This window comes from Gopherus flavomarginatus, chromosome 10 (assembly GCF_025201925.1).
Source record: "Gopherus flavomarginatus isolate rGopFla2 chromosome 10, rGopFla2.mat.asm, whole genome shotgun sequence".
Classification (NCBI taxonomy): Eukaryota; Metazoa; Chordata; order Testudines; family Testudinidae; genus Gopherus; species Gopherus flavomarginatus.
The window spans coordinates 16,692,238-16,706,897 of record NC_066626.1 but is presented as its reverse complement, the minus strand read 5'-3'; the positions used below and the strand labels follow the sequence as shown (position 1 = coordinate 16,706,897).

General features: G+C 43.3%; 1 protein-coding gene across 1 annotated transcript in view; it reads left to right on the top strand.

The window, feature by feature from the left end:
• The window catches only part of CPS1 (carbamoyl-phosphate synthase 1), a 137,241-nt gene that overhangs the window by 42,815 nt on the left and 79,766 nt on the right, over window positions 1-14,660 (top strand). Inside the window, exons 11-16 of the mRNA XM_050916118.1 lie at window positions 1,228-1,305; window positions 2,689-2,787; window positions 3,579-3,674; window positions 9,487-9,676; window positions 11,353-11,510; window positions 11,855-11,983. Coding sequence (XP_050772075.1) covers window positions 1,228-1,305; window positions 2,689-2,787; window positions 3,579-3,674; window positions 9,487-9,676; window positions 11,353-11,510; window positions 11,855-11,983 — 750 coding nt within the window. The remainder of the gene's footprint in view (window positions 1-1,227; window positions 1,306-2,688; window positions 2,788-3,578; window positions 3,675-9,486; window positions 9,677-11,352; window positions 11,511-11,854; window positions 11,984-14,660) is intronic.

Sequence of the window (14,660 nt, the reverse complement as noted above, 5' to 3'; positions counted from 1 at the left end):
AAATGATATATGTAGAATAAATAAAAATAGCTAATACATTAAGGCAAACTGTAGCCAACTCATGGTATTCTGTGACCAGAAGTAGGGCATAGCTTGCACAATAATTAACTAATTGTGAATTCTTCACTTTATGGTAGCTGTACGAAGGCCCCCGGCCAACAGCCCATCTCTCTCCTCCACACTCCCACCACCATCCCATGCTCTCTCCCGTTGTCTCCCTCCGCTCTCAACCACATCACTCATCCCTGCTCCTACCCAGTGCACCTACGCTGAGGCCTATTTTGGCCCTTCCTCAGGGGAGTGGAGGTGGAGCCTGCAGTGGACCCTCTTAGAGTCCAGGGCTTCTCATCTTTCACCTGACATGGTCATCTTCTCATGATGCAGCAATGACTCCTTCAGGCCTCTCTCATTCGTTGTCCCAGGGCCAAGCTGCAGCCTGTGTCATGCCATTCATGGGAGAGGTCTGGTGCCTCCTGCTGCAGCTTGCTTGGAACTGCCAGCAGCTGCCGAAAACCCAGCTCAGGCAACTGTCCAGCTCTCCTTGGCCTGGCAGAGTGTTCCCACTTGTCATCTCCTGACAGTGGCCCTCGGAAGACACAACTTGTGCCCGCTGCTGCAGCATCCATAATTTGCCTCATGATGTTGAATTAAAGATACTGTGCCATGTCCATCCCTAGAATAATGAAACTACCGACGTCGGTGGAGTTAGAGCTGGAATGTATTTGGCCCAGTGTTTTCAGCAGCACTGATATGAAATCAGAGAAGTAGAAGCAGTCATTTTACTTCAGCTTTCTCCAGGGTGACCCTTTACTGCTGTGTATCCACTCCTCCCAGCCTGTTCCGATGTATACCCCCGCCCTCCCAGCCTGTTCCGATGTATACCCCCGCTCCACCATCTGCTCCAGTGTTGCATCTGGAAGGACACTAGCATATCTTCTCTGGTAAGAGCTTGGCAATCAATAGCGTTGTTCAAAGCATTCGCTATTCAGCAGTGCACAATCCAGTAGGTTACATGGGTAGTGTATTGCCGGTAAAAGGTGAATGGCTCAATGCTTCAATGGAGAAAACACTCTGTGAAGACCTGGAATGAAATAAGTTTCAACTCAAAGGCCCCCAAACGCATACCGGTCCCTTGCCCTTCAGTGCCTACAGGTTTGCAAGCAGTAGCCTTCCTCTATCCCCCTCATTACCAGGATGTTGTCTAAGGCAATCTCTTTTATCCCGCAGGGAATTATGCACGAGACCAAACCAATTTTCACAGCACAGTTTAACCCGGAGGCCAGTGCGGGGCCAACAGACACAGAGGTACTGTACAGGGATTGATTCAGGTTTGCTTTGAGGGTGGCTGAAGGAATGCATGTAGAGTATAGAGCATCTAATGGAGGAGCCCTGAAAATCTTGATGCAGTGACATTCCTAGGGCCTGTTTTCAGAAATGTCAGGACCCTAACCAGGATCCCAGTCTCACATAGACTTGTCTGCATTTGGTCTGATTCAAAGCTAATAGAAATCAGTTGAAAGACTTCCATTGCCTTCAATAGGCTTTGGGTCAGGCTCTCGAGTGACTCTGTTTACACAAGTAGCAGAAAGCAATCCCATGTTCTTTGGCTCCTTGAGTGACTTCATTCACACTGATGGGATTATTCACGTGCAGAAAGTTACTCATGGGCTGAAATCTTTGCCGGATGGGACCCATACTCCTTTTATCTGAGATGATTGTAAAAGAAAATTTTCTATTTTATTTAAAAAAAACACCCAGATGCTTTTTAAAAACAAACCTCATTAACTTTCTAATACATTTTACTTCCACTTTCATATTTTGTAACTGTAGAGTTATATAAATGGATTCATACTCACTCTCTCTTGTTCTCCTCACTGAAATGAAATTTTAATCCCCCGTCTGTGACTTCATGCAAATTCCGATAGCAACTGGTTGTGTAGTCTCAGTGAATGCCAAAGCAGCAGTAGCAGGCGGTGTTGCAAGGAGAGGGCATGTCTGAACATAAATATATTATTGAGTATTTCCTGGTAAAGGAAGCAGAAGTAGTTGGAAGTGATTTGATTTTAATTGTAATTTGATATTGTTGATTAAATCTATAAGTGAACCTCTCGGCAAAAAGTTTCTTACCTGTCTGAGTGATCCGTGAATTGAAAAGAACTGAAAACCACTCCAGAACTGTCCTTGTAACCCCTTGTGCTGGTCCAGTCTATGAATACTATAGTATACTGCATATGCTGATAGATTTAGTGCACTCCTGAAGCCGCACTGTGCCATATCAGATCCACAGCTGGTGTAAATCTGCTTAGCTCCACTGATCCGGTTAAGAGTACAATATTCGGATTTCTAATTTTAAACATTCATTCTTCCCTTGCATGTGTTATCACCCATGTACAAGTAAAGTATGGGTGTGAGTGAATGAATGGGTTCTATAGGCTTTCTCTCCCTAGTCTCCTCCCTGATACCATCTTGCTTCTTTGACTACGGCATTACGCCAAAGATTATTATGGAAATTAGAAATATGGGGCCAGATTCTTGGTTGGTGTCAATCAAAGTCATCTGAAGTCAATGGAGCTAAGCTGACTTACATCAGCAGTGGATTGACCCATGGCAGGCCTGGTTTTTCTGTGTTTCATTCGTATTTATTTAGCCCTGGTTGGGCACTAAAATACATGTGTTTGCCTTTACCAGTTCCTATTCGATTCGTTCATTTCGCTGATCAAGAAGGGAAAAGGTACAACTGTTGCCTCAGTGCTGCCCAAGGCCAGAACTGTAGCTTCTAGGCTTGAGGTCAGTATATTAATGTTCTTTATTTTTAGCTATCAGTCATACACCAGCTGTGACTTGTATTGAATCAGATGGAGAAAATGCAGAGCATGAAAAATTACCTGTGAAACTGAAGTACAGGACTCCCTTACAAAAGCTACATTAGGATTTCATTTATTCTCATTATAACCACTGGATTTTGCTCTCCCTCATTATTTTATTAACTCTCTGTTCCTTTGAGGAAGTTTTGAGACATGGAGGTTTGTGTATATGTTTTTGTATGTTCTCCAGAGCAGAATCAATGCTTGTTATGGTGATCTCTATATTTCATGCCACCTCATGCAGTCATATCCAGCTATGAGATTTGGTTGACAGCATAAAACTGAAGCTGTGTTGCTGGAAAATAAGTTTGGAATTCTTAGCATGAACCGAGTTGCACAGTGAATTGTGCCTTCAGAATGCCGTTGGTCTTTGAATAAAAAATGCAACACAGAGATGTGGGAAGCCAAAGTGAAGCCTGGCTGTCTATAAATAAATTAAACAATCCGTACGTTTACTGTATATTTTGGGTAAAACATCAGTCGCCTCCATTTCTTTACCCACCTGCGCATGAGATGGGTTCAATAAAACTTTTTTTGGAAAGTTGGACAGACAGCTGCAGGTTTTTTGAAGCTGGCTTTTCTTCTTTCTGCGACCTAGTTTTTCATGATTCAAGGCTATTCCGCACTGCACAGTCTCCTTTCACCCTAGTTTAACTCCCATCCTTTGCACCTTTTGTGAAATCATTCTAATCATTTTATATTGCTGACTTTTAGGTTTCCAAAGTTCTCATCCTAGGATCTGGAGGTCTGTCGATTGGTCAGGCAGGGGAATTCGATTACTCTGGGTCACAGGCTGTTAAGGCCATGAAGGTAAGAGAAGGCTCCAAGTACATTACCATAAATTAATCTGCTTTCCCTTGTTGCTGCTAACCTGATCATTTATTCCACCCTAGTGGAAAGCTGCGGATTTATGTAAGTTACTGAGTAGTAGAGCTGGTTGAATTATTTGGGGAGAATAAATTATTTGGTAAATTTAGCCCTTATTTCTGTTTATGAATTATTGACCAACTGATCCAAGTTACTTTATTCATAAGTATTCGGCAAGCAGCTTATGGAAATAGCTTGATTTTGAATTTCAGACTTTATATTGTTGAGATCTGTTCTCTTTGACTATGTCCCTTTGACCACTGAACTCTGTCACATGGTGTTACTTCTGTTCCCTGATTGGATGACCTAAACTTCATCAGCAGGAGAATAATGAATAGTAATTAAAGCACTCACTTCTGAAATGAACTGTCAGATAAATAAATATCTGCGCTAAAATTAGTGAAATGTTTGTGATTCCGCGAATGTTTTCACACAGAAAGTGCCAGTCACCAAAATGCTGATGGGAAATGAATGGTATGACACCACTATTAATAGTGACATGCACAAGCTGTGTTTGCTGGTGAAAATACCTGTGAAGTTTCTTTGTGCGCCATGCAGTCAGCCCTCCTCAACAGGCTATTATTTATTGCAAATGAGATAAAATAGTTTTTTAAAAGCCAGATGTTCCATATTCATCCATGGTGCAACTCCACTGTCAAAGGGGTTACTCCAGAGATAAATGTCGCCTAATAAGCTTAATGAGCAGGCATGTTGGTACTACCTATTGGTGTCTCCTTCCTAACTCATATTGCACCACGTTTTAAAGAGTCAGAAAACGTGTCTATGCACTTCTCCATGTGCCTAATTGCACAAGTAAAACACCCTGTGAATGCTTGTGAATTAGGGATTTGCATCACCAGAATCCTGACTGGTACATATTTGTTGGATGTTTCATATGCACAGCTAGAAGGAACATACTTATGTGTGTTTCAGTTTACAGCATAATAGCTCAGCCCCAACTCTGGCAGCTTTACACTGTTCATAGCAAAGCTGTTGATAAGTGACCCAAAAGGGGCAGCTGAGGATTGTTCTTGAGGCAGGGTCATCACTGGGTAGCGCAAAGTCAGCTCTGCAGCCCTGTGTCCCCATCACCTGCTCCACATGGGGTGTCCAAAGGGAAAGCTCATGGCACTCTGCCACAGCCACAGCTGGCTGCAGACTGGGTAACTTAGAGCAGCTGCAAGGCTGCTCTAAGGTAAGATAGCTGGCCGAAGATCAGGGGAAAGGAAAGGTGGCTTAGAGCTACCTTCTCCGCCAACATTCTCTCACACACACAGACACACAGACACACACATTCTCTGCATCGGGTTTAAACTTGGTGTAGCTGAGAACCGAATTCCAAATGTGGTGAAACACGTATTTCCTGTGCTTTGTTTGCATTGTGTATTGCCAGTGCTAGCTCTAAGTTCACAGTGGTTACATATTCAAGCAACGCATATCAAATCAGGAGAGGAGAGGCCTACAGCCATGTGGATAGCTGTCTGAATTCTCAGGGAGGGCATCTCCTATTTCTTCTTCTCTGTCCTCCTCTCTCACGGTTCTAACAGAAACAAAAATTATTTTTTTGCAATAAATCTTGCCAGCTTGCCCTTCCAAAATACCCTTTCTCTCTTCCCTGTACCACCGGCCAGCTGGCCTGATCTTGGTGCTAATCAGCCAGGCTAGAGGTGCTACTTGCTCTCCCTGGCCTTGCCTCTGGCAGTGTGATTTACAGTAGTATGCAGAAGATGAGGCAGTTGGTCAGCATCTTGCAAGAGGACAGCTAGATCACATAGGTGGGAGAAAAATGGGGACAGGTAACAAGAGCATAAAATGTGAGGCTAAAGATTTTTCTTTGCCAAACTTTTAATTAATATATATATATAGAGAGAAATAATCAGTAATAATCAGCCTTACCAAACACACTGAATCATATTGCTGTTGTTTGCAATCCTTTCTAGTCATTTAAGCCCCGGTTCAGTAAAGCACTTAATCATGCACTTTAATCCATCTATTCACTTAAGCACGTGTCTAACTTTAAGCTGAAAGGACTGCTGAATCGAGGCATTATTCACAAACATTCAGGTGAGTGAGTTTTTCTTTGCAAAGATGTGCATGGAAAGCAAGTGTGCCAGGAATAGTAGCACCTATAAATGTTTGAGAATGCACGTGTGCTGGAAATGGCTGTTTAAAAAAAATCCCTTCTTGCTATTTGTGTGGTAGATTCACTGAAACAATTCTAAATGCGTGCAGGTATAACTCACTCAGAAAAAGGGAGCTCTCCTGTCTTTTTATGGTGAAGACTCATTTATTATTTGTATCACCGTAACACCCAAGATCTGCAATCCGATTTCAGGGCCCATTGTGCAAAGCACAGTTCTAACACTTATTAAAAAGAGCTTACAGGTTTGTCACAACAGAAAATGATAGGTGGGGAAAAACAAACCATCGGGAAAGAGGCTGCAGTATGATTTAAAAAAAGCATATTTTAGCACAATAGGCATTAGTCATGAGCATTAGTGAGCAGCCTTGTCATTGCCAGCTGGGTTTGCAGATACCCTGGCACAGATGAGTATAAAGGAGGGATCTGAAATAGATAGATATTACAGCTGGTTGGAAAATGGGGGGGAAGGGTTCCCTTGGAAAATTTCAACATCAGGGGAATGAGCAGGGAGGGGAGTTTCCAGAGAAATTTTGACTCTTTGATGGAAATTTTTTTGATTTTTTTTTTGGATTGAAAAAAACCCCAAACTGCAGAATTGAATAATTTTTGCAGCTTGGAGACAAAACAAACATTTTCCTTTTGCTTTTTGGTTTTCCAACAAAAAACTCCCAAAAGTTTCAAGGACAGCTGACGCTTTCTGAAAAATGATCTTTAAACAAACCCCCAATTTTCCATCAAGCAAAAGTTCAGTGGAAACTTTTTAGCCAGCCCTAGAAGATAAAATTTCAATTATCCACATAGAGAAAAGAAAAACAACAGCATGTGACTTAGTTGACCAATCATGAAGCACAAATATTCTGTGTGACCCAGTGTGAAACCAAGCCATAAATTTGTTCACACAAGTAATTTTGAATTAAAAAAACATATACATACCACTGCCAACCTGTTCACAGATCATTTGTGAACTGAGAAAAGGGGTAAAGTAATAAAAATAATTATTTTCAAATTATAATTTCCTGAGCTTGGTTTCTCAGTATACAGCTGAGTCAGTCAGAAGCCAATTCAGTGTATTTTGAGAAATGACACAGAGACCATGTCAGTTTTCTTTTCTGACAAGCTTCAGAATGGTAAGTGTGCAGTGACATATTATTCCACTCTAGTTGTTGTATTTTACTCAGCATTTGCTTTTTCCTGAATAATGTGTCCCAGATGCGTCTTTACTCACTGTCTGAGAGGAAGTGCGGGTTTTTCTTTCTTCTTTCATAATGTCACTGGATAGTTAGCTCCTGGCAGAGGATCAGAGCATGTGTTTTTCAGCTCAGAGACCCTAAAGATTGATTGTCCCAGTAAGCTAATCAGAGGACCTCTTGGTTGAACTGTCCCAGTGTTGCATTTAGTATTATTACAAATCATCCTCTCAGATTGCTGTATTAAGAGGTATTCAGCCCTCCCAAGTAGGAAAGGACCCCTGACATTATGTTCTTCCCAGTGCATGTCAGGAAGTGACCTGGTAAATAGGCTTCGTCCTCATTGGTGTCATAATATCTGAGGCAGTTCGAACACCTCTTGGAGCCCCCCACAACACAAAAGTCATTGGAATAAGGCTACTACGTGCAAGTCCCAGGGTTCAGAGTGTGGCCTCCTCCTCCCTCCATGTGCCCCAAACTCCTCTGGGCTGCAAGCAATGGATGTGATGAGGTGAGCCTTGCAAGGAGAAGGGATTAAGTAACATGCCTGGAACTGGTGAAGAGAGTTAGGAGAGTATTGGGTGGAGTTTTCTTTTAAACAGAAGGGGTGGGGAGCCAGCAGGGGTTTCTCCTACCAGGACAGTATAATAGGGGAAGACATCTTGTTTCTCCAGGGGCTGGAGTTATTCTCCTCCTAGAGTTCTCAGGGAGGAGGAAACTGCTCATACTCACCTTCCCAAGACACTAGCCCAGGCACAATACACATCGGACCAGCACTGCTGGGAATGCCTACACCTACAGCCCTGGCAGCATTTCCTGAACCGGCCCTGATTCCATGGCAATTTTTTCTTGCATTGAGGAGTTGCTGACCCCGACATGCCAAGCCGTTGACATTTTCTTTCTTTATGATCAATAGCTTTCTGTACTATGGTGTCCAGTTGTCCTGTAAAGGTGACACTCTTCTTCCTTATTCGCCTCCCCTCTAATCCTGTAAAACTGACCATTCAGACTCCTTCCTTTAGTATGCTCTATTGCATAGGTGGCCAACCTGTGTGGCTCTTCAGAAGTTAATACGCGGCTCTTTGTATAGGCACCGACTCTGGGGCTGGAGCTACAGGCGCCAACTTTCCAATGTGCCAGGGGATGCTCACTGCTAACCCCTGGCTCTGCCACAGGACCTGCCCCCACTCTATCCCTTCCTTCCCTCTCCCCTGAGCCTGCCGTGCCCTTGCTCCTCCCCTGCACCCAGAGCCTCCTGCATGCCAGGGAACAGCTGATTGGGAGGTGCAGGGAGAGAGGGGGAGGCGCTGATCAGCAGGGCTGCTGGTAGGTGGGAGGTGCTGGGAGCAGGGGCCAGGGAACTGTTTGGGGGCTGCTGCCATATTACTGTGGCTCTTTGGCAATGTACATTGGTAAATTCTGGCTCCTTCTCTGGCTCAGGTTGGCCACCCCTGCTATATTGGGTGTCATTTTTTATAAGAGGTCAGTCAGTGTTAGCACTGCAGACCATCAAAATTGAGGGCCACCTTCTCTCTGCAGCCATGGTATATTCTGAGCCCGGCTCTGGCCTACAGGTATTATAGACACACTGGGCTGAATTCTACTCTCTTTGGTACGGGTGTAACTCTGTTGGCTTCTCTGTTACCTACTTATAATGTTTCCAGAGGAAGGGAAAGGGTGATCTTGTACTAAAGAGACTGGACTGGAACTCAGGAAATCTGGTTTCAGTTCCCACCTCTGCCTCTCAAACATCCCGGGTGCCTGACCCTGTTGATGTCAGTGGCAAAACTCTCCTTGTCAATGAGGCCAGGATTTTACCCTTAAACTTTTCTGTGCCTCAGTTCCTCATCTGTAATGTGGGAATGAAAATGCTTCTTTTCTACCCCTCTTTGTCTGGTCTGTTTAGATTGGATGCTCGCTGGGGCAGGATTCTCTTGCTAGATGCATATTCCAAGGGAAAACGGAGCCCCGGGTTTGGTTCGGGCCTCCAGGCACTGCTGTAAAACAAATAATAATAAAGAACTTTCTTCAAGTGTTTCTAGCTGTGCAGAAAGAGGCACTGGGCCAATGTGGGTTCTCAATGTGGTAATTCCAGCGACTGTAAAGATTTGCAGTGGTGCAAACGACAACAGAAATGTATTGCACTGTTGCTCTCTTTGGAAGAACGTGTGAAAACACGTACAGGAAGTTCCTTCTTGTAGTGTCCTGGGGAGGTACAAAGAACTGAAAAATATTGAGGTACCATGATCAGCCACCTGGTGTTGGGTTATTCAGCCAGAGAAGACACTATTTTTAGTTACTGGCATGGTACCTAGTTACTTGTTAAGATCTTCATTCATAGTTGTTGTGTTTCTAGTATCTCTGTGGGTTTACCTCTCAGTATACAGTACATTTTAAAACTTTAATGTTGATTTTCATTTCTCAGGAAGAAAATGTGAAGACTGTCCTGATGAACCCCAATATTGCCTCAGTCCAGACCAATGAGGTTGGCTTAAAGCAGGCTGACACGGTCTACTTCCTCCCCATCACCCCACAGTTTGTCACAGAGGTCATCAAAGCAGAAAGACCAGATGGGTTAATTCTGGGCATGGGTGGCCAGACAGCTCTCAACTGTGGTAAGTACTGTGGAATAGCTGAATTAATCTCTCTAGCCCCACATCCGTCACCTTTATACCTGGCTCTGCCTGATCAAAACTATAGGAATCTCAGCCTGAACATTTCATTCACTTACAAATGTATATAAGCAGAGATGTTAGCCTAATGGACCGATATAAGTATTAATTTAATTGTACCTATTGATTTTGACTTGTAGTGGCTATCTTTTATAGTTATCAGTTATACAGATGTTTCATACCAGTAGTGTTTTGCAAGTGCAGCTTATAAATCTTGGTTTGGACAACAGATTTGGGGCGTGTTCTGTACCTAAACATTAAGATGAAGATGGAAAAGGGAAGCTAGAGGGATAGTGGTGCTTTGTTTAGCTTAGCATGGCACTGCTCCATTTAGGATGAGCGATGGCTCCAAACCACAATGTTCAGATCTAGATGCAGCTTTCATAGATTTTAAAACCTACAGAGATTACTGTGATCATCTAGTCTGACCTCCTGTGTAACACAGGCCAAAGCACCTTACCCCATAATCTCTGCACCAAGTCTGTCATCTTCTGATGAAAGTATAGCTTATCTTTTAGAAAGATATCCAGTCTTGATTTAAAGTGAGAGGGAATCCATCACATTCCATTCTAATGCTTCAAAGTATGTGTGTGTCCAAATCCAAGGTTTTGGTCCTAAGTAATATAAAAGGAAATTGCATTTGCAAAATCCAGACTGGATCTGGCTGCAGATTGTGGCTGTCCTCAAGGTTTGCAGGTATTTGAATCTGTGTGCTGTTGTATTTAGGAATTTCCTTAGTTAACATTATGCCACTTTTAATAGAAAACAACGTTTAAAATGGAAACATTTAGCTCTGACCTGAAACTTGTCAAATTAAATGTCAATGTTTCATGTTTATTTTATCACAGTATTTCCAAAAAGGGTGGTAATTTAGGATTTCCCATCATTCCATCCTGTTACAGTAGATGTGGAAGGAGAAACCCACACTGTCTTTACAAATTTAAGCTTTATCACTACCTAATGGCTCTTTAGGATTGCCATGCTTTGGATCATTTAGAATTACACAGGGTTTCACACTTGAGACTGCACTCCATGGAACATCCCTTCATCGACAGGGATGTGGTTGAGATTGTCTAACAGGACTTGTCTGTCTCTCACTTTAGTGATCTTTCGATTTCAAGGGCTAGATTCCCTTCTAGAATCTTCGGAACGACATGGGACTTGTTTTCCATTGCCCTACACCTCGTGTAGTCATCTACACCTGAGCAAAGTGGGTGTGAAATGTTTCCAAATCAAAATGACAGTGCTTTCTTACATCCTTCATGTGCAGCCATACATGTTTACATAAGGCAGCAGAGAATCAAGACTTATCTGTTTGACTGTGCCACCTGCCTGCTTGCTCCTCTGCTCAGAATCTCCTTCAGGTACCTGTGGCCCCAATTCAGGAAAGTATCCCTATTCTAGATGACACTTAATCAGATGCTTAAACTGAGTCACTTGCTTAAGTGCTTTCCTGAATGTATTGGTTTTGACACTGAATTTTGACAGTTCCAATTGAGAAACTATGTCAGTGGGGACCATGTAGGGACCTAGCTAGCTAGCTGCAAAGCCAGATTCCTCATTCGCTTTCCTCTCTGTACTGCATGGGTGCTCCGATTCTAACTCCATTCTTTCCGCAGGAGTGGAGCTGTTCAGACGAGGAGTTTTGAAGGAGTATGGAGTGAAGGTCCTGGGGACGTCCGTCGAAGCCATCATGGCCACTGAAGACAGGCAACTGTTTTCTGACAAACTGACCGAGATTAATGAGAAGATCGCTCCCAGCTTTGCCGTGGAATCGGTAAATGCGAGGAGCTCGGAGATGCAAGGCTTCCACACTTGGCTTTATTATTCTTTAAACAGCTGAAACCAAATTCATACCTGGTGTAAATCCACTGAAGTCAGTGGAGATTTACCAAGTAGGGATCTGGTGCATTGGAAGTCGGTAGGGATGCCCAGATATATTTAAGGGCAAAATTTGGCTCCTGGAGTCACACACAACAAAGGCATAATTCTTTTCTCTTGTCTAATTTGGGGAAGTGCCTTATTGATGGGTTTCCCAGTAAATGATATAACCTGATGTGTAGACTTGAATCAGCTTAGTCCTTGTTATTTTATTTGACATTTATTCCTGTCTGCTTTAAGATTGAAGATGCTTTGAACGCAGCAGAAAAGATCGGCTACCCAGTCATGATACGCTCTGCCTATGCTCTGGGTGGACTAGGGTCAGGTATATGTCCTGACAAAGAGAGACTGCTGGATCTTGGGACCAAGGTATGTATGCAGTTGATAGCTATAGGGATCTATCTTGCCATCTGATTTAATATATTCTTGTAACAGCCATAGATTAGTCTCATTCTACATACTTTATCTTATTGTTAAAACATTATCTTGATGTCCTCTAAGGTTCAGTCTTCATAATACTTGCCATTGACTTGGGTAGTGTGAATGATTAAGTAACATTGTTAAATTCTGCCAGAAACGACTCATAATTTGAGCAAATGTTTCAGCAGTTTTGGTCAAAAAGCAATATAATGTCCTCTTCTCCTGCTCTCAGGAGCTAATGTCACAAGGAAGATGCAGAAAAAGTAAAAGCCCTAAAAAAAGCACTGAAAAGCTTAGCTATAACTAAGGACAAGGAATAGAGAGAGACTGGCAGGGTTAGGCCATTCTTGTATTTGGTTCTTAAGGGTGAAATTTGTGCACTGCCAGAATCCTATGAGGAACCTGCCTTTCAGCGTTTGTACCTGCTAGCATGGTACAAAAATTGCCTATTATTTTTCTACAGGAAGTGTAGTATTTTTTAAAACTTTCCCATGAAAACAAACCAGAAAGCAGAAAAGGTGGGTAACATTTTTCAGTTTGGGGTTAAAATGTTGCATTTTTGAAAGCCTGGGTTTTTGATTTTCCATGGAAAAACAGGAAAACAATTTATAATGAAAATTTTCATTTGGGTTAAAAAGCTTTTTTTTAGTTTTAAAAAAATTTTCATTTTTTTTTGCAGTCAGCTTTACTAATATTATTGAACATTTTTTAAAAAAAAAGTTTAAAATTTACTCTCTAAAAAGTATTTTTGCCTGCCAAGACCCAAATGTTGGAAACTCAGTATTAACATCTAGGACAAACACTTGGAATTCTAACAAAGATAAATATAGATCAAAGACCTGTTAGCTTAACATGAGGTGAGATTCACTTGTAAAACCAGTACTTTTCTATCTATGATTTCAGTCCCATGTTTCATGTGCTCTGATGGAGATAATTAACTAGATTAAAACATGGAGCAGCACAAGTAAGACTCTGTGGCGCAAAGGTTAGATTTGTGATTAGAGCAAAGAGCAGCACAGTATAGGCAGTCCTGAAATCAAGAAAATCCAGTAGGCCCCAGGTTAGAATATCCTGCACAGTGGGGCCTGATACTTAGCTGGTGCACATGGTATAGCTAGGGTGGCCAACTTTCTACTCGCACAAAACCAAACACTCTTGCCCCGCCCCTTGCTCTGCCCTTTCTCTGAGGTCCCGCCCTACTCACTCCATCCTCTCTCCCTCTGTCGCTTGCTCTCCCCCACCCTCACTCACTCGCTCATTTTCACTAGCCTGGGCTGGGGGCTGGGGTGCGGAGCTGGTGTGCTCCAGCTGTGGGTGTGGGTTCTGGGGTGGGGCTCTGGATGAGGTGTTTGGGGTGCAGGAGGGTGCTGTCGGATGGGGCTGAGGAGTTTGGAGGGTGGGAGGGAGATCGGGGCAGGGAGGCGGTGTGGGGTTCTGGCTCCAGGAGGGAGTTTAGGTGCAGGAAGGGGATCAGAGTGGGGACAGGGGGCTGGGGCGCGGGAGGGGGTCAGGGGTTCAGGCTCTGCATGACACGTACCTCAGGCGGCTCCCAGAAGCAGCGGCATTTCCCCCCCTCCAGCTCTTACATGGAGGTGTGGCCAGGTGACTCTGTGGGCTGCTGCATCCACAGGTGCCACCCCCACAGCTCCCATTGGCCATGGTTCCCAGCCAGTGTCTGCTACGGAGCCAGTGCTTGGGATGGAGGCAGCGCACAGAACCTTCTGGCTGCCCCTATGCCTAGGAGACAGAGTGGGGACATGCTGCTGCTTCCGGGAGCCAGGAAGCCTGCCTTAGCCCCGCTGTGCTGCCATCCGGACTTTTAATGGCCCAGGCAGCGGTGCTGACCGGAACTGCCAGGGTCCCTTTTCAACGGGGCGTTCCAGTCAAAAACCGGACGCCTGGCAACCCTCAGTATAACTTCATTGAAATCAATGGGCCTCTACCCATTTACAACAGTGGAAGATTTAGCCTTGTGTTCCTTGTAGTTTGATTCGATACAATGCACTGATGCTCCTCACTGAATGGCTGTTTTTATGAGGCCAGGGGCCCTGGAGAAAGAGCCAGTATGAGTAGGAGTAGCTCCTTTTTTCTTAGTTAAACAGAATGTGCTAACGCTTTCCTTACCCATCAGACTGATTACAGCAAAGAGAATAGCAGATAGATTACTAATATTGCACATGTCCATGATGACAAATTTACATTTCATCAGAATGGGTTAAAATTATTTAGTAGAAAAAAGTAAATGAACTCAGATACAAGCGTTTCATGTTTCCTTTTGGACTTCAGTGTGTTTAAATTATATTCAACAACAACAAAACCGAACCGTCCCTACCAAAACAAGACACTCCACTCCACACACTTCCTCTTCTGGGGAGAGGATGAGAGAACAAACACCACATGACAGATGTGTAATCATATTGTTTAATTTACTATTGGAAGGCTCTCAGATACTATGGAGATGAGTGTGGAATTAAAAACCTATATAGAATAGAATAGAAAAGGCAGAGGAATTGCTGTTGGAAAGGAGGGAGTGCAAGGTTGTAAACACTCGACCAAGGAAAACAATTTTTTATATCATACTGTTTTTTTCATTCCCTGCAATATTTGCAAATTTTCAGTTATATTG